The sequence below is a fragment of the Myotis davidii genome, unplaced genomic scaffold (genome assembly GCF_000327345.1).
Source record: "Myotis davidii unplaced genomic scaffold, ASM32734v1 scaffold456, whole genome shotgun sequence".
NCBI lineage: Eukaryota > Metazoa > Chordata > Mammalia > Chiroptera > Vespertilionidae > Myotis > Myotis davidii.
Genome location: NW_006287375.1, coordinates 264698 through 283179, shown reverse-complemented (window position 1 = coordinate 283179; position 18482 = coordinate 264698). Strand labels below are relative to the sequence as shown.

The window sequence follows — 18482 nt, the reverse complement described above, 5'->3', positions numbered from 1 at the left end:
CACTTAGTTAAGTGGTTTTATTCCCTCCCTAACTTCAGGGGAAAATCCCTACCTGGGGAAACAACCTTTCTCAGAGAGATGACCTTGGTTAAAACACATAGTGCCAAGAAGGTGAGCAAACATATTAAGAACAGTATGCCATATATGCCAGGTCCCTTGAAACAGCAAGGATGGACCGGCTCCCGGCAGCATTGTTTTACAAAAAGTCTTCTGTGTGGGCCCTTGGACATACCTGATGCAGAGGGGCTCTGTAGCTTATCCTTAGGGCTTGGTACACTTAGCTTTGGCATTGAGAAGAGGAGTTTAAGCACAAGTTAATTCTTGAATTTTTTGAATGTCTTTGCCAGTGTTTTTTCCTCCCGTAAACTATAGTAGTTTATTGTAGAGAAATAAAAAATACATAGATAGAATATTATAGGGAATTTGGAAGTTACTGTACTACCACTATCCAAAAATCACTCAGTATCTGTATGTGTAACTTTCTGTACTCTTTCTAAGCATATAAATAGCTTCTCCCCTACAAAAGTGAAGTCATACTATATAGATACTTGTCTTCCAACGTCCTAAAATAATCTTGCCCACTGTATAGCTATACCATAATTTATTTACCTATACACATTTAGGCTATTTCTAGTTTTCTGGTATTATAAATAACTAGAGGCCCAGTGCACGAAATTCCTATGCCTGGCCAGCGATCAGGGCTGATCAGGGCCTTCCAGCTGCCAGCTGGGACCTTCCTTTGTTCTGCGCTGCCCCTGGTGGTCGGCACATGTCATAGCAAGTGATCGAACTCCTGGTCAAACTCCCAAGGGGACACTTTGCATATTAGCCTTTTATATATATACTGGAGGCCCGTTGCACAAAAATTTGTGCTTTGCGGGTGTGTGTAGAGGGGGGGTCCCTCAGCCCGGCCTGTGCCCTCTCACAGTCTGGGACCCCTTGGGAGATAACGACCTGCTGGCTTAGGCCTGCTCCCGGGTGGCAGAGGGCAGGCCCAATCCCTAGGTGCAGCCCCTGGTTGGGCTCAGAGCAGGGCCAATTGGGGAGTTGCGGCGCCGCCCCCTGTCATGCGTAGAACAGGGCGGATCGGGAGGTTGCGATGCCGCCCTCAGTCACGCTCAGGGTAGGGCCGATTGGGGTGTTGGGGCACCGCCCCCTGTCACACTTAAGGCAGGGTCGATGGGGAGATTGCGGCGCCACCCCCTGTCACGCACAGAGAAGGGCCAATCGGGGGTGGGGCGCTGCCCCCTGTCACTCACAGAGCAGGGCCCATCAGGGGGGGTTGGGGCTCTTTCCCCTGTCACGCACAGACCAGGGCCGATCAGGGGGTTGAGGAGCTCCCCCCTGTCACTCACAGAATAGGGCCGATAGGCAGTTGGGGCATTGCCCCCTGTCACACACAGAGCAGGGCGGATCAGGGGGTTGGGGCCCCGCCACTCTCACACTCAGGGCAGGGCTGATGGGGAGGTTATGGCTCTACTGCGTCATGCACAGAGCAGGGCCCGTGGGGGGGTTTGGGGCCTCGCACCCTGTCACACGCAGAGCAGGGCCGTACCGGGGGTTGGGGCGTCGCACCCTGTCACACAGACAGCCGCAGGGCGATCAGGGGGTTGGGAAGCTCCCCCTTATCAGGCACAGAGCAGGGCTGATCAGGGGGTTGGGGCGCCTTCCCCGTCCCGAACAGAGCAGGGCAGATAGGGAGGTTGTGGCCCCGCTTTAGCTCTGAGGCTTGGCTCCAGCTCTTAGGCCTCCGCTGCTGAAAGCAGGTTTCTGGGTTTTGTTTACCTTCTGTATTTGAAACAATGTTCCGATCCTGCTGGCTGAAGCCTGACGGACTGAAAGCAGGCTTTTGGGGGTTTGTTTAGCTTCTATATTTGTTACATAGCTACTTAGAGTGCAGCACAGAGTCCAGCAAAGCAGGCGTGGAATGTTGGAGTCCTCTGTCACGGAAGCAAGCAAGCCTCATGTTCAGTTTAAGCTACCTGGCTGCCGGCCGCCATCTTGGCTGGCTGTTAATTTGCATATCTCAGTGATTAGCCAATGGGAAGGGTAGTGGCCGTACGGCTAATTACCATATTTCTCTTTTATTAGATAGGATATAGATACTCTGTCAGTATGGTAAGTTTCTTTCACTAGAGTTTCTGAATTGACACATACTTCCAAACTGACTCCTGGAAAGCTTGAATCACAAACTGTGAGTAATTTTTAAAAGCTAATAAAAATCATTATGTGTAAATGTTTTGGAATTTTAGGGTGGTAAATACTTTTGTAAGTATAATGACCTATCTATATGGAGAAGCAGGACAAGCGGGACTGTCTGTGATCTCTGTGTTACTTGTTCAAGTTCCTCACCCTTCAAGCCTCACTTCACGTGCTAGTAGGCATCATTCAGAAAAGTTTAGTGCTGAAGAAAACTGAAACTCAAAAGGAAACTTTGTGGAGTTACAATGATGCTAATTTAATCTGATGCTATTGATTTTCTTTTTTCCTAATTTAATTGGTATCAGTCTTTCTACTTTTTGATTCAGCTTTCCTTTCTCTTAGATCATTTCCAATGCAAAGAACACAGTCCAGGGATTTAAAAGATTCCATGGCCGAGCATTCTCTGATCCATTTGTGGAGGCAGAAAAATCTAACCTTGCATATGATATTGTGCAATTACCTACTGGATTAACAGGTATAAAGGTAAGGTTCTCAAGATAATTCCTGATGATTAAAATATAGCATTTTATTTTATTAGGTCAGTGTATATCAATACCATTCTGATTTCATAGTATAATGAAAATGCTTAGGAAAAACTTGGTAGTAAAGACCATTTGGCATTTTTTTCAGTGATTGGGATTTTGATTGAGAACCATCGGTGGCATTGTTACATGGCTTTGACAGATAGGCAGTGATATATTTTTTTTTAAAAAAAGATATTTTATTGATTTTTTTACAGAGAGGAAGGGAGAGGGATAGAGAGTTAGAAACATTGATGAGAGAGAAACATCGATCAGCTGCCTCCTGCACACTCCCTACTGGGGATGTGCCTGCAACCAAGGTACATGTCCTTGACCGAAATCGAACTTGGGACCCTTCAGTTCGCAGGCTGATGATCTATCCACTGAGACAAACCGGTTAGGGCAGGTAGTGATAAAATTAATATGGCCATTGCTGCTTGTTTTTTTTTTTTTTAAATTTTTATTTTTTATTTCAGAGAGGAAAGGAGAGGGAGAGGGAGATAGAAGCATCAATGATGAGAGAGAATCATTGATTGGCTGCCTCCTGCACGCCCCCCCTACTGGGGATCAAGCCCACAACCTGGGCATGTGCTCTTGACCAGAATCGAACATGGGACCCTTCAGTCTGCAGGCTGACGCTCTATCTATTGATCCAAACCTGTCTTGTTTACTGATGTGATTTTAGGGTGTGATTTGTGGAAGAGCAAAGAAATCAACACTATTAAGTCATTAGCCAGATATATGGCCATACTTTTGACAATATGAATTAGATTGAAAAAGGTGTTGTTCTTTTGAGGAAAAGGGAGTTTGGTTTTTGATACCTCTGGGATATCTAGAAGATCCTCTTTGTGACGCTTGCAGTGAACTGATAGTTCAAAAGAGGTGAGAGGCTGAGGATGGGTAGGGTGCACTCCACTGTCTCTCTAGTACTCAGAGGTGGTAAGAAGAACACAGGAGAGGGTGGTTGAACTTTCCAGGCAAGTGAGTTTAGAGAGAGGAGATTTGGTGTTTGAGACCTTCCAGTTGGAGAAATCAGAATCATGAGAACAGGCATACATTCCAAGAGTGATGAGAATTGAGAGTAAAAGGTAGTTGATGGTGCCATTGTAGCTGAGAATTCAGTTGAATTTAGAAGTGATGAATTCTGATAACTGAAGTATGATCTCTGTGTTTACTTAGGATATCTATGGCAATAATCTCAGAAATTTGGATGACCTAGTAAGGGAGTAAAGCTGGAGTACAGAGGAGGGAAAAAGGGCGAGGTGAAGAAATGGGGGATGGGATACTTACCATTAAGAAAGAAAGAGGATGAATACTGGCAGATTTAGTCATAAGCATTGCAAGAGTCAAAGGAGAAAGAGACTAAGGAGAAGACCTGGAGGTTAGGTAGATCCAAGTACGAGGGTAGGAGTTGACTAAGTTTATATAAATACCAGGGAAGAAGAGGCAACTTAGAGGCTCACCACGAAGGTTATTTTCCCATCTTTATCATGCAATAAAATGAGAAACTGTTAGACTCTAAACCAGAGTACATTTGGTTGGGCTGGGGAGTGAGGAGCAGGTCAAGCTGAGTTAGAGCAGCAGATTTAAAAGAAGAGAGTGACATTTCTGGTCTGCATTGTAGTGGGGGAGTTACGTGTATATGTGGGATGGGGCTTACTTATTCTACCCAGCCTTTCAACATACAAAGTTTGCAACTCTTGTCAAAGTTGCAGACTTCATCCAGGGTAGGCTATCTTGGAGCTTTTTTTTAATATTCTTTAATTCACCAAGTATTTATTTTGTCAGGTCTGTCAGTACTAGAGCTATAGCAGTGAATGAATTTGACCAAAACCATGTCCTCAGGTTAGATTGAATATTGGGGAGGTGATAACACACAGTATGTCAGATGGTAAAATAGTTCACCACCAACCCCTTTACAGAGGGGCAATGTAGCTCATGGTGAGCTACACCAACTTGCTTCTGCACAGGTAATTGTCTCAGATTTTATTGTTTATGTAGTGGTCCTCATCTTTAAGTACCATGTATATGTTATAAAGATAAAAGTGACCTTTAAATTATTTTTGCTTCTAAAACTAGCTTTCTTCAATTCTATCTTGAGATAATGTTTCATTGATGATGGTGAGATAATGCTCATTTTAGGCTCTTAGGACATGAAAAAATATATGTCTAGATCCTTTTGTCATTTTATTGCAGGTGAAATATATGGAGGAAGAACGAAATTTTACCACGGAGCAAGTGACTGCCATGCTTTTGTCCAAACTGAAGGAGACAGCAGAAAGTGTTCTTAAAAAGCCTGTTGTGGACTGTGTTGTTTCAGTGAGTTGGAGCCCTACTCATTATTAAGACTTGCACGAAGAAGCATTTTCATTTTAACTGCAAATAATATTGGTTTTTGCCTTAGGTTGTATGATTGATTATTTTAAGAAATTTATCAAACTAGTCCTCATTTTCTTGAATTCTCTTTTCTGGTCCTTAGTTATTGCTCCAGCCTCCTCTGTTATTCTGCCTATTTGAAGGCTTATCTTAAACCCACTTCATCCTGGATTTCTTATAGCACTGAGCATAGTGTCTAGTGCAGGGGTGGGCAAACTTTTTGACTCGAGGGCCACAATGGGTTCTTAAACTGGACCGGAGGGCCGGAACAAAAGCATGGATGGAGTGTTTGTGTGAACTAATATAAATTCAAAGTACACATCATTACATAAAAGAGTATGGTCTTTTTTTTCAATAGTTTTATTCATTTCAAACAGGCCGGATCCGGCCCGCGGGCCATAGTTTGCCCACGGTTGGTCTAGTGGCTACTTATTTGTTAAATTAGTTGAATACTCTCAATGAGAAGTGCTTTATTTTTCTCCCTTTGTATCTCTGTATCTTTGCTGTCACTGTATCTAGCTCTAAAGGCAAACAGCAATAGACTTTATCTTGTCTTTTCCATAATCCTATCTAGATGGAAGCTTGGCTGTTTGTAGCAGTGTGCTTTTAATATGATGGAGTCCTTAGCAACCATTGAAATTTCGGCAGTTGTATTGGCTTTGTCACTGAATCTCCTCTTTCCGTGGCTGTTATCTGATACTAGAGGCCCGATGCACGAAGATTCGTGCAAGAATAGGCCTTCCTTCCCCTGGCTGCTGGCACCGGTTTCCCTCCGGCACCCAGGACCTGGGCTGCTCCGCTCCAGCTGCTGACAGGCATGTGGGACCGGGCTGCTTTGCTCCAGCCCCCGCCAGGCATTAGGGCCCTCTGCTGCGCTGCCCCGCTGCTCTCCACCATGCCCCGCCCCACCAGCTGCCGGGCCGTGTACACGGACTGCAGGGCTGGCTGGCAGTGGGGCGGGCAGATCGCACTGTCCCGCCCTGCCTGCAGTATGCAAATTAGCCACCATCTTTGTTGGTGGTTAATTTGCATATTGCACTGATTAGCCAATAGGCATAGCAAAGGTACGGTCAATTACCATGTTTGTCTATTATTAGATAGCATAGATGTTATCTCTGTGGCCTCCTTTGTTGGTGCATTGGTTGACAAAGCAAGGACTGTTAGGTAGTTTTTTCACCACAGTCTGTTGTGTGGTGGATTCCATAATTCTTGGCTATCTAGTAAAGCAGAACTGACATTTGTTGGGAAAAATTGGATTATGACTGTTGTGCTTCATTCTGGTGATGCAAAGAATAAAAATGATGCTTCTCTTAAAGATTCAGTACAGACTCTCTATTTTTTTAGATGCTTTCTGCCTTTTCTGAGCTCTTTATTCGTCTGTCAGATTTGTCCTCATTTCCCCATCTAGTTAGTGCCTTTAACATTGATCCTGAATTATGCTCAGTGTTGAAGTAAAATGCATGAGTGGTGTTTTCAACTTTTTGAGTAAGTTTAGAGGTGATGTGTTAAGTCATGTGTTGGCGGACCTAAGGACTACACTGAGTTTTGATGATTTGCTAAGAGAATTCACAGGACTCAGAGAGTATGGCTGTTCTTAAGGCTAAGATTTATTACAGCGAAAGGGCACAAAGCAAAATCAACAAAGGGAAAAGGTACATGGGCAATGAATGTCTGGAGGAAACCAGGCACAAGCTTCCAAAAGTCCTATCTACCTATCTATCTATCTATCTATCTATCTATCTATCTATCTATCTATCTATCTATTTCAGAGAGGAAAGAAGAGGGAGAGAGAGAGAGGAAAACATCAATGATGAGAGAGAATCATTGATTGACTGCTTCCTGCACACCTCCCAGGTGAAAGCTCTATCCACTGGGCCAAACCAGCTAGGACAGTTTTTTTTTTCTGTGAAGAATGCTGCAACGAGTACATTTAAATGTCATTTTGCTCTTATATAAGTTTGTAGAATTTATAGACTAACTTCTTAGAAGTGCAATTGCTGGGACAAAAGATATGTTTATAATAGTTCCCCCTAATTCATGGTTTCACTTTCCATGGTTTCAGTTACATGCAGTGAACCTCAGTCCAAATATATTAAATGGAAAATTCCAGAAACAAACCATTCATAAATTAAAGTTGCATGCCATTCTGGGTCCTGCTTTGCCTGCTCTGTCCTGCTGGCATTATGAATCATCCTTTTGTTCATTGTATCCACATTGTATAGACAGTTCTACAAGGTATTTTGAGGGAGAGACCATATTCACTTAACTTTTATTACAGTACATTGTATAATTGTTACATTTTATGATTAGGTGGTGTTAATCTCTTACTATGCCTAATTTATAAACTTTACCACAGGTGTGTATATATAGGAAAAAAACATCGTGTATATATAGGGTTTGATACTATCCTCAGTTTCAGGCATCCACCGGGGGTCTTGCATACCCCCAAATGGACTACTGTATTTGTAATTTCTTATTTTTTATTTTTATTGATTTTAGGAGAGGAAGGGCGAGGGAGAGAGAGATAGAACGTCAGTGATGAGAGAGAATCATTGATTGGCTGCCTCCTGCACGCCCCCTACTGGGATCAAGCCAGAAACCCAGGCTTGTGCCCTGACCTGGAATCGAACCAGTGACCTCTTGGTTCACAGGTTGATGCTCAACCACTGAGACACACTGTCTGGGCTGTATTTGTAATTTTTACAGCTGTTCAGTTACCCTTCAAAGAATTTGCAGTAATTCACACTTCCACCTGTAATCTATGAAAGGGCTTATTTCATTGCAGCCTCACCAGCACAGCTTATTGGTGTTTTAGCTAATTCTAATAGGTAGAATAATGGTATCAAAGTGTATGTAATCTTACTATTTAGGTGAAGATGAACATTTTAAAATTGAAGAGCCGTTTTGTATTTTCTGTTGTTTGAAATATTCCTGTTCTCTGCTCATTTTATTCTGAGTTTGTGATTTTTCATTTTGACCCGTAGTTCATTACATATTATAAGATTAGATCTTTGCGCTTTTATGATTTGAGTTGCAAATATTTTCCCCATTTGGTCATTAGAATTTTTTATGAGTCACAAATTTTTCTTTTCTTCTGGGTGTTGTGTTATATTTAGAAAATCCTTTCTTAATCTGATGGTAAAATTCCTTTCATTCTAGTACTCTTGATTTTTTTTTTTTACATTTAAGTCTTTGATTTGACCTATATTTTGGTATAAGTTGTACAGTAGGGATGCCAATTTATTATTGTCAATATGGCTCGCTATCCATTGTCTCACTACTACTTGTTGAATTTTCTAAATTTTCTCTACTGGTTTGAAATCCTCTGATCATAAGCAGAATAAATGCCTGTAGTTGACTGAGGGTGGTTCTGGATTTTACTGTGTTTTTTTTTGACAGGTGCATCCTAAATGAATCTCCATAATACAGTAAACTTCTAAAATTTTTTGTAGGTTCCTTGTTTCTATACTGATGCAGAAAGAAGGTCAGTAATGGATGCAACACAGATTGCTGGTCTCAATTGCCTGCGATTAATGAATGAAACTACTGCAGGTAAGAGAGACTATTAACTAAAATTTTTTACTTAATCTTGAATGTTATGAAGATCCTAGGGTTTCTTCTTTATTTTTTTGGTTATTCTGTCACATATGAAGAATTAATCTGACCAGTACTTTTTTCTGTATCTTCATATTGAATCACATGGTTGTTTGTAAGGAAATACATTTATTGAGTGTTTGGAGCAGTGCTTTGATTTAAAGATTTGATCTTTTCTATGACTTGTGGGCTGGTGGAGTCAGAGGAATGGATGTAAAGCAACATCTCAGGGACAGAATATGTGGGAATGCTGAGATGGCACAGTGGTAGAAGAAATCCTGGAAAATATGTTTGGGAAAGTGGGGGAAGTGGTTTGGAAGCAATTGCCAAGTCATTGGAATTGGAAACTGGATTTGGAAACATTAAGGAACCCTTAGTCAGCATTTAACTCTTTGAAGTTAATATTTTTCATGAATAAATTATGCAAAGCTTTTAAGAATTTAATTCTTTCTAGTACTGAGCATATGATGCAGCTCCATTCATTATATACAACGTCTGGTTTGTTTCCTACTTAAATTTTAAGTTTACTCTTAGATGATAATATTATGTCAAATTTAATTTTTTTCCTATGTAGTTGCTCTTGCATATGGAATCTATAAGCAAGATCTTCCTGCCTTAGAGGAGAAACCAAGAAATGTAGTTTTCATAGACATGGGGCATTCTTCTTATCAAGTTTCTGTATGTGCATTTAATAGAGGAAAACTTAAAGTAAGTATATTTTTTTCTGGAAGACTGTATTACAAATGTATGGTAATTAGGAACTTGTGAGACAATTTGAATGTTCAAAGGATTTTGTTTCACTAATGGAAACTTGCTATGAGTCATCTGAACTAGAAACCAAGTATATAGGGGTGGGTGGAAGTTGTCAGCTTAAAATAATTTATTAAGAGTTGGCATGGGTCCTGGCCTGCTATCTCAGTTGTTTATAGAGTATCATCCCGATACGCCAAGGTTGCAGGTTCAACCTCTCAGGGCACATACAAAAATCAACAAATGAATGCGTGAATAATTGGAACAACAAATTGATGTCCTCCCCCCAAATAAATGCTAAAAAAAGAGTTGACAGGTATGAGGAAAAAGCTCTTAAGATTTCTGAGCCATACTTTAATGTGGGGAAATAATGCTTATCTACAGGCTTGTTAGGATTCTTTAACGTGTAGTCTCTTGATGGTTTTACACAGGGTTGAGGAGATTATGATAAAGATATTCTCTTGTTCTTAAGGTTTTTTTTAATGTATGTTTTTACTGATTTCAGAGAGGAAAGAAGTGGGAGAGAAAGATAGAAACATCAATGAGAGAGAATCATTGATCAGCTGCCTTCTGCACACCCCCTACTGGGGATCAAGTCCGAAACCTGGGCATGTGCCCTGACCGGGAACTGAATCATGACCTCCTGGTTCATAGGTCGATGCTCAACCATTGAGCCACGCCGGCTGGTATTGTTAAGGTTTTGAGCCTTCGGGTAAAAGGGTAGAAGACTAGAACTTGATGACTCAAAGAAACTAGGATAGGACTGGTATTCTAGATTTCTGGGAAGCTTAGACCTCTGGAGAAATAAATTGCTGCTAGTTAAGGCTTTAGGAAGGGGTGGGCAAACTTTTTGACTCGAGGGCCACAATGGGTTCTTAAACTGGACCAGAGGGCTGGAACAAAAGCATGGATGGAGTGTTTGTGTGAACTAATACAAATTCAAAGTAAACATCATTACATAAAAGGGTACGGTCTTTTTTTTTTTAGTTTTATTCATTTCAAACGCGGGCCGTAGTTTGCCCATGGCTGCTTTAGCATCTTTCCTGGTAGTAAGATGTATAGAGCAAGGCCTTTGGTGTTATTCATAGTTTTGTGATAACAATAAGACCAGAACTGTGTACATGACATGTTAGTATATTTGGCGGATATATATAATTGCTTTTTGGAAGCAGACTAGTGTGGGAGAGGGCATGGGTTTTGAAATTGATGAGATTGGGTTTTGAATTCCACTTCTACCACTTTTATTTATTTATTTATTTATTTATTTACTTTTTTTCACTTCTACCACTTTTAGCTTTATGACCTGCAGATTATCTGATCTGACTAGGTTTGTGACGTCATCTGTAAATTGGGGATTACAATGTCTCTTTTCACAATGGTTGTAACAGTGATTAAGTGACACATGCACATTGCCTTGTTTCAATCTTAATGTCTCCCCCATCCCTAAATACAATTTACCAATTAAATATATATCTTGAAAAAATTTTAAATTGCTCTATTTTTGAATTAATTATCTTTTTTCTAAGGTTCTGGCCACTGCATTTGACACAACACTGGGAGGCAGAAAATTTGATGAGGTGTTAGTAAATCACTTCTGTGAAGAATTTGGAAAGAAATACAAGCTAGACATAAAGTCCAAAATCCGCGCGTTACTACGCCTGTCTCAAGAGTGCGAGAAACTCAAGAAGCTGATGAGTGCCAATGCCTCTGACCTCCCTTTGAGCATTGAGTGTTTCATGAACGACGTTGATGTGTCCGGGACTATGAATAGGTAATCATTCGACTATTCTGACCTTAAACTGAACTGTGGTTTTTCTTCACTTTTATTAGCCTTAATTAGCTAATTGTTGAAATCCTCATGGTTGTTATATGATAACTTCAGTTCAGTAGGTAAAAATTAGAGGCCATTCAGAATTCTGCTTTTTATGTGAAGGTGGGTTTGATTATTCTAATAATGTAAACTGATGTTTTTCTGATTGAATATTGCAGGAAGTTGGTAGTTCTAACATGTACATGAATTATACATGATTATCAGTTTTCATAAAAATCAGGGCAAAATTCTTTAATACAGAATTATGAATTTGATTTAGTCATTGATTCAGAAATTGGTGTTTTGGGGTAGTTAGGATTTCTTGAGGACAACAGCTATTTCTGTACAGTGCTACGAGAATTCTGGGTACTTGATGTTTCAGGGCTTTCCTCAGAAATGTTACTGTTACTGTTGTCTGAATGTTCCTGTTGTCTGGTTGGGTTGCTTGGGTAGTGAGAATGAGATGTTCTTCTTTTTTTTTGGTTAATCCTCACCAGAGGATATTTTTCCAATTGATTTTTTAGAGAGAGTGGAATGGAGGGGGAGAGACAGAGAGAGACAGAGAAACATTGATCGGTTGCACCCCATGTGAGCCCTGACCAGGGCTGGGATCCAGCCTGCAACCGGGGTGTGTGCCCTTGACTGGAATTTGAACCCGAGACCCTGCAGTCCTCTGGCCAATGCTCCATCTATTGAACCAAACTGGCTAGGGCAGAATGAGTTGTTCTTTATGATGTGGGCTATATTGGTAGAGTTCAGGCAAGACTGATGGCTTATTTAGGGAAGTGTGGCCTTAAAAAAATTGAGGTGGAATTTAAATTGCTCCTTTTCTGCTAGAGTTAGATTATTGTGCCTAGTAACCAAATTTGCAGTCGCCTTTCCACCCTGCTTGAAAGTGATGGTTTTCATTTTTATTAAGTAGCAGTTTTGTATGTGTTACATGGTGGTGCGGGCTAGGATATAGGGGCGTGCCTATTTATGTTTCAGAAATTGTTAGTGGAGTGTTAGGTGATTTTGAGAGCCAAATAGATATTTATTATACTTTTAAAAGCTGAAAACAGTTGATTAGCTTGTGTGCTGCTTTGAAAAAACACAATTTACTGTATCTGCAATGTCAGGGCACATAGCTGTTATATTCTCTGTTCTATTTTGTAGCCTTCATTTAGTTTTAATACTCACTAGCAGTCTTTTTTTCAAACTAATGAAACCAGATCATTTATTTCTGACATTATAGCATTTCTTCTAATTACTTTTTTAAAAATTTGAGGTAAAATTCTTGTATCACTTCATTTTTTAAAATATATTTTTATTGATTTCAGAGAGGAAGGGAGAGGGAGAAAGAGATAGAAACATCAATAATGAGAGAGAATCATTGATTGGCTGCCTCCTGCACAACCCCCACTGGGGATTGAGCCCTGACTGGTAATCCTCCTGGTTCATAGGATGAAGCTCAGCCACTGAGCAACACTGGCTGTGCTCTTACACAATTTTAGTGTGAACACTCAGTGCCATTTAGTACATACACAATGTCATGCCATGACTACCTCTACCTACTGAAAAAACATTTTCGTCTCCCCAAAAGAAAACTCATACCTATTAAGTGTATTTACTTCCCATTTTTCTTACATCTGTGTCATGGCAACCACCAATTTTTATCTCTGGATTTACCTATTCTAGATATTTCATATAAATGGAATCATATAATATAAGGGTGGGCCAAAGTAGGTTTATAGTTCAAATGGAAAATTATTATTATTATTTTTTAAATTTCTTTATTGGTTAAGATATTACAAATGTGTCCTCGTCCCCCCATTAACCTCCCTCCCCCCTCTCATGCTCTCATCCCCCGTGTCCATTGGTTTGGCTTATATGCATGCATACAAGTCCTTTGGTTGATCTCTTCCCCTTACTCCCACCTCCCCTACTTTCCCTCTGGGGATTGATAGTCTGATCGTTGTTTCTCTGTCTTTGGATCTGTCCCTGTTCATCAGTCTCTGTTGTTCTCTATATTCCACAAATGGGAAAATCATTTAATAAATAATATAGGAACAAACTTTCTTATACTTATAACTGTAAACCTACTTTTGCCCACCCCTGTATGTGTATACTTTTTTTTTGGTCTTGGTTTCTAGTTTCTTTCACTTACATAATATTTTCTAGGTTCATCCACACTGTAATATGTATTAGTACTTCACTGCTTTTCATTGCAAATAATATTCCATTTATTCAGTGATCAGTTGATGGACATTGTTGTTTTTACCTTGTAGCTATTGTTAATAATGCTGCTATGAACATTCATGAACAAGTATTTGAGTATTTTGTTTTCCAGTTCTTTAGGGTATATACCTAGGAGTGGAATTGTTGGGTCCTTTGGTAATTCTGGGTTTAGCTTTTTGAGGAATCGCTTGCTATTAGGAATACAACTGTCGTTTTTTTAAGTTCTTGACAACATGTAGGACTTTGTGTTGCTATATATCCTCACCAATATTGGTATTAGTGGTCTTGAATTTTTGCCATTCTGATGGGTTATTTTCTATATCTCTACAATTTTTCTTTTTATTGTGATGTAATTCATAAAAGTGACTCTTTTAAAGTATATGTTTCAGTGGTTTTTAGTATAATCACAGAATTGTGCAGCCATCACCACAACCCAGTTTGAGAATGTCCTCCCTAAATAAGCTGTCAAGCTGTGAAAAGACAGAGAGGACCCTTAAACACACATTTCTAAGTAAAAGAAGCCAATTTAAAAAGGCTAAATCCAGTGTGATTCCAACTATATGACTTACTGGGAAAGGCAAAATTGGAGACAGTAAAAAGGTGAAGTCAGTGGTTGGTTCTGGGGAGGGAGGGATGAATTGAATGGGTGGAGTAGGGAGAATTTTTAGGGCAGTAAAGCTACTCTGTATGGTGGATACTTAACATTATACAATTTGTCAAAACATGTAGAATTCTAATATGTACCATCATGTATCAGTATTGCTTACCAGTTAGAAATGTATCACACTACAGGGTATCAATAGGGGAACTAGAGGAGGGGTGTTGAGGGATATATGGGAATTCTTTTACTTTCTGCTTATTTCTCTGTAAATCTAAAGCGGATCTAAAAGATAAAGAATTAACTGTGTTAAAACAAAGAAAAAAAGAAACTACTCAGTAGCTCTCTTTCCTCATCTCTTCTTTTCCTCTAGCGGTAGGCAGCTAAAAATCTACTCTCTGTCTCTCTGAATTTACCTATCCTGAACTTTTTGTATAAGTTGAGTTACATAATGTGTGTGTGTTTTTTTTATTGGCTTTTTAAAACCTAGCCTAATGTTTCCAAAGTTCATCTGCATCCTAACATATTATTGTATTTATTCCTTTTTTAAATTTTTTATTATTTTTGTTAATCCTCTCACAAGGATATTTTTCTCCATTGGTTTTTAGAGAGAGTGAAGGGAGAGGAGAGAAAGAGAAACATCAGTGTGAGGGAGACACATCAATTGGTTGCCTCCCACATGCACCCTGACCAGGGCTGGGGATTGAACCTGTAACTGAGGTAAGTGACTGGAATCGAACCTGTGACCTGAATTCCATGGGCTGATGCTCTAACTGGCTAGGGCTATTTTTTATTTTAAAATACATTTTTATTAATTTTAGAGAGGAAGGGAGAGGGATAGATAGATCAATGATGAGAGAAAATCATTGATTGGCTGCCTCCTGCGTGCCCCCTATTGGGGATCAAGCCCGCAACCTGGGCATGTGCCCTGACCTGGTATCTAACTGGTTCAGAGGTCGATGCTCAACCACTGAGACACACTGGCCTGGCTCTGTTTGCTTTTATAGCCAAAAGTTATGGGGATACCTCTTTCTGGCACTGTAACTCTGGGCAGGGAGGCCTGGAGTGGGGCTGTGTCCCCTTGCTCCTCTGGGGGTACCTTTGCAGCCACACATGGGTGTAGGATCAGCCTTTCCTTGTCTTTGCCCCTTCTATCAGTCTCTGTGGACATCTTTAATTCCCTAGTTGTAGGACTTCCATTCAGATAGATTTCAGGTGGTTCTGAATGATGGTTGTTTGCAGTTTAGTTGTAATTTTGATGTGCTTCTGGGATGATTCAAGTACCACATTTACCTACCCCAGTGGTTGGCAAACTCATTAGTCAACAGAGCCAAATATCAACAGTACAACGATTGAAATTTCCTTTGAGAGCCAAATTTTTTAAACTTAAACTATATAGGTAGTTATATTGTTATTAACTTAATTAGGGTACTCCTAAGGCTCAGGAAGAGCCACACTCAAGGGGCCAAAGAGCCGCATGTGGCTTGTGAGCCACAGTTTGCCGACCACGGACGCCGTCATCTTAAGTCTTGTATTCATTCATTTCTATTGCTGAGTACATTTGGTGGACTTCAGGGCTTTTTCTACTTTTTTGGCTGTTTATGAATGATGTTATTGTGGACATTCATGGTTTTGTATGGTTGTATGCTTTATTTCTCTTTATTGTATATTGAGTAGAATTACTGGGACATATGGTAACTCTGTTTAACATTTTGAAGAACTGTCAAACTATTATCCATAGTGGCTGCACCATTTTATATTTTCACCGGGAATGTGTGAGGAAGCCAATTTACTCTATATCCTTGCCAGTGCTTGTTATTATCTGTCTTTTTGTTTATAGCCATCCATTCCACATAAAAGTAGAATGTGATTTAAACTTTAAAAAAAAATTTTTTTTTTTATAGAGGCAAATTTTTGGAGATGTGTGATGATCTCTTAGCTAGAGTGGAGCCACCACTTCGTAGTGTTTTGGAACAATCCAGTAAGTATTTTTGTGGTTGAATTGTTTGTGTACCTCACATTCTTTGGAAATATTGCTCATTATTTTTTAGCTATACAAATTTGCATTGGACAAACAACATCAATGCTATATTAAGCTTTTTTATATTTTGGAACTCACTTTGGAACTCATTACTTCCAAGTAATTTATGGGCGCACTGTTAACGTGTCCAGGGAAATCTAAATGTTTTCCCAGGAAACCTAATTCAGACTCAAAGATGGATATAAACTTTTCAGTTATTTTATAGTGGTAAAAATTGTCTTTAGCAATGCTGCTATAGTAGTCTTGTAGGCTTTTCTGTCAGTGAATCTTTTGTTTGCTGAATGACAATTAGAGCAAAGGGAGGATATGATAGCCATATATTGATTTTAATGGGGTGCTTTTTTATCTTGGGTTAAAACATAGAAGTTTGATTAGGAACATATTACTAATTTTTCCAAAATGTTTGACAAATGTTTATCTAGAATCCACTGTTGTGTTGGTTGCTAGCTATTTCAGAGTGTTGAAAAGTACTGTCAGCTTGACAAAGGTTCAGCTCTTAAATCACAGTGATTATGGCAAACAGGCACATTCTTTCCACACTGGGACACCCTGTTTCTTTAAATAGTCCTTCTCAACAAATTCTTAGTGTTACGTAAAATGTGACCAGGAAACCAGGGTGGTATTAAGAGTTATTTTATGAGTGACAGCAGAACCTTGGTGTGTACCTTCTTTCCTTCTGACATGAGGATATTATACATGTGCTGTAATGTGGATTATGTTTATATTTGGGATGGAGTGCTAGAGTGGCTAGATGTGCACCTGAACACCTCTTTTTCTTTCATGTTGTGTCAGGGCTGACCAATAGTTCAAGGCCCTCATATCTTCCTTTTGGCTAGCTTAACTGTTACCATTTTTTGTGTGAGGCTCTTTTGGAGATTGTAGGACATTGAGAATTCCTGACTCTCATCTCCTAAATCCCAATATTATTGTGCCACCCTGCCCCTATTATTTTGAGAATCAAAACATACCTATTTGTTGCCAGATGCTATGCACCTGTGTGTGTGAGCACATGTTGATGTGCATGCTGTTGTGCACGGAGTGTAAGGAATGAGTGACAGGTTTTGTTACACATCTGCAAGTTATTTTGTTGTGATAAGGTGCTGTATTTCTCTTTCATTTCATTATAAAATATTAATTTAAAGATTTTAAAAATCTAAATGTTTAATCACTTTAAAATAGAGTTAAGGAAAGAAGATATTTATGCAGTGGAGATAGTTGGTGGTGCGACACGAATCCCTGCAGTAAAAGAGAAGATTAGCAAATTTTTTGGTAAAGAGCTCAGTACAACACTAAATGCTGATGAAGCTGTCACTCGAGGTTGTGCACTGCAGGTGAGTATTTTTTCTTAGCCACCTACAAATGATTGTAACAAGACGGTGGTGATTTTATGTATCCAATCAATAACCTGAGGTTAGCTTGGAGCAGGGGTCCTCACACTTTTTAAACAGGGGGCCAGTTCACTGTCCCTCAGACCGTTGCAGGGCCGGACTATAGTTTAAAAAAAAACTGAACAAATTCCTATGCACACTGCACATATCTTATTTTGAAGTAAAAAAACAAAACGGGAACAAATACAATATTTGTATTTGCATGTGGCCCGCAGGCCGTAGTTTGAGGACCCCTGGCTTGGAGTGATCTCAAGTTGGTAAGATTCTGAAATTTTTGTTTTAAAATGGATATCAGAGGTGTTGTTCATAAGTAGATGAATACTGGAAACATAGGTAAACCTGAAATATTGTTGGATTTGGCATTTTACCTGTTGTCTATGTATGAAGTAGCAATGTATATTAAAGATTGGGGTTAATGAAAAAATGTCAAGGAACAGCTAGGTTATAGATAATTTGACAAATAATAGAAGTTTACAAAACTGCTTATTTGGATACAATTAAATTATTAATGTAAGTATTTTAAAACTATTGGTGATGGTTTTCTGAAGTCTTTTTAAATAGATCTTGTACTATCAGTTTACAATGTTTGTTAAAATGGAATTTTATAAAATTATTATTCTAGTGTGCAATCTTATCGCCTGCTTTCAAAGTGAGAGAGTTTTCCATCACTGATGTGGTGCCGTATCCCATATCCCTGAGGTGGAACTCGCCTGCTGAAGAAGGGTCCATGTAAGAGCACTTACCAAATTACTTTTGTATTTAAAATTAGTTCAATGTTCAACAGTCTGAGTGAAGTATCGAGCTCCTTTTCAACTTCTCTAAATCTGTAACATTTTTTGTTGGATTTTTAAATACGTTTTTATTGATTTTAGAGCGAAGAAAGGGAGGGAGAGAGAGAAATATCAATAATGGAAGAGAATCATTGATCAGCTGCCTCCTGCATGCCCCCTACTGGGGGTCGCATGTGCAACCTGGGGTGTGCCCT

At 39.6% G+C, this 18482-nt stretch overlaps 1 protein-coding gene across 1 annotated transcript in view; it reads left to right on the top strand.

The window, feature by feature from the left end:
• The window catches only part of HSPA4 (heat shock protein family A (Hsp70) member 4), a 43308-nt gene that overhangs the window by 11655 nt on the left and 13171 nt on the right, over window positions 1–18482 (top strand). The window contains exons 3-10 of the mRNA XM_006759138.2: window positions 2545–2685; window positions 4920–5042; window positions 8552–8651; window positions 9268–9401; window positions 10970–11214; window positions 15973–16049; window positions 17289–17440; window positions 18120–18226. Coding sequence (XP_006759201.1) covers window positions 2545–2685; window positions 4920–5042; window positions 8552–8651; window positions 9268–9401; window positions 10970–11214; window positions 15973–16049; window positions 17289–17440; window positions 18120–18226 — 1079 coding nt within the window. The remainder of the gene's footprint in view (window positions 1–2544; window positions 2686–4919; window positions 5043–8551; window positions 8652–9267; window positions 9402–10969; window positions 11215–15972; window positions 16050–17288; window positions 17441–18119; window positions 18227–18482) is intronic.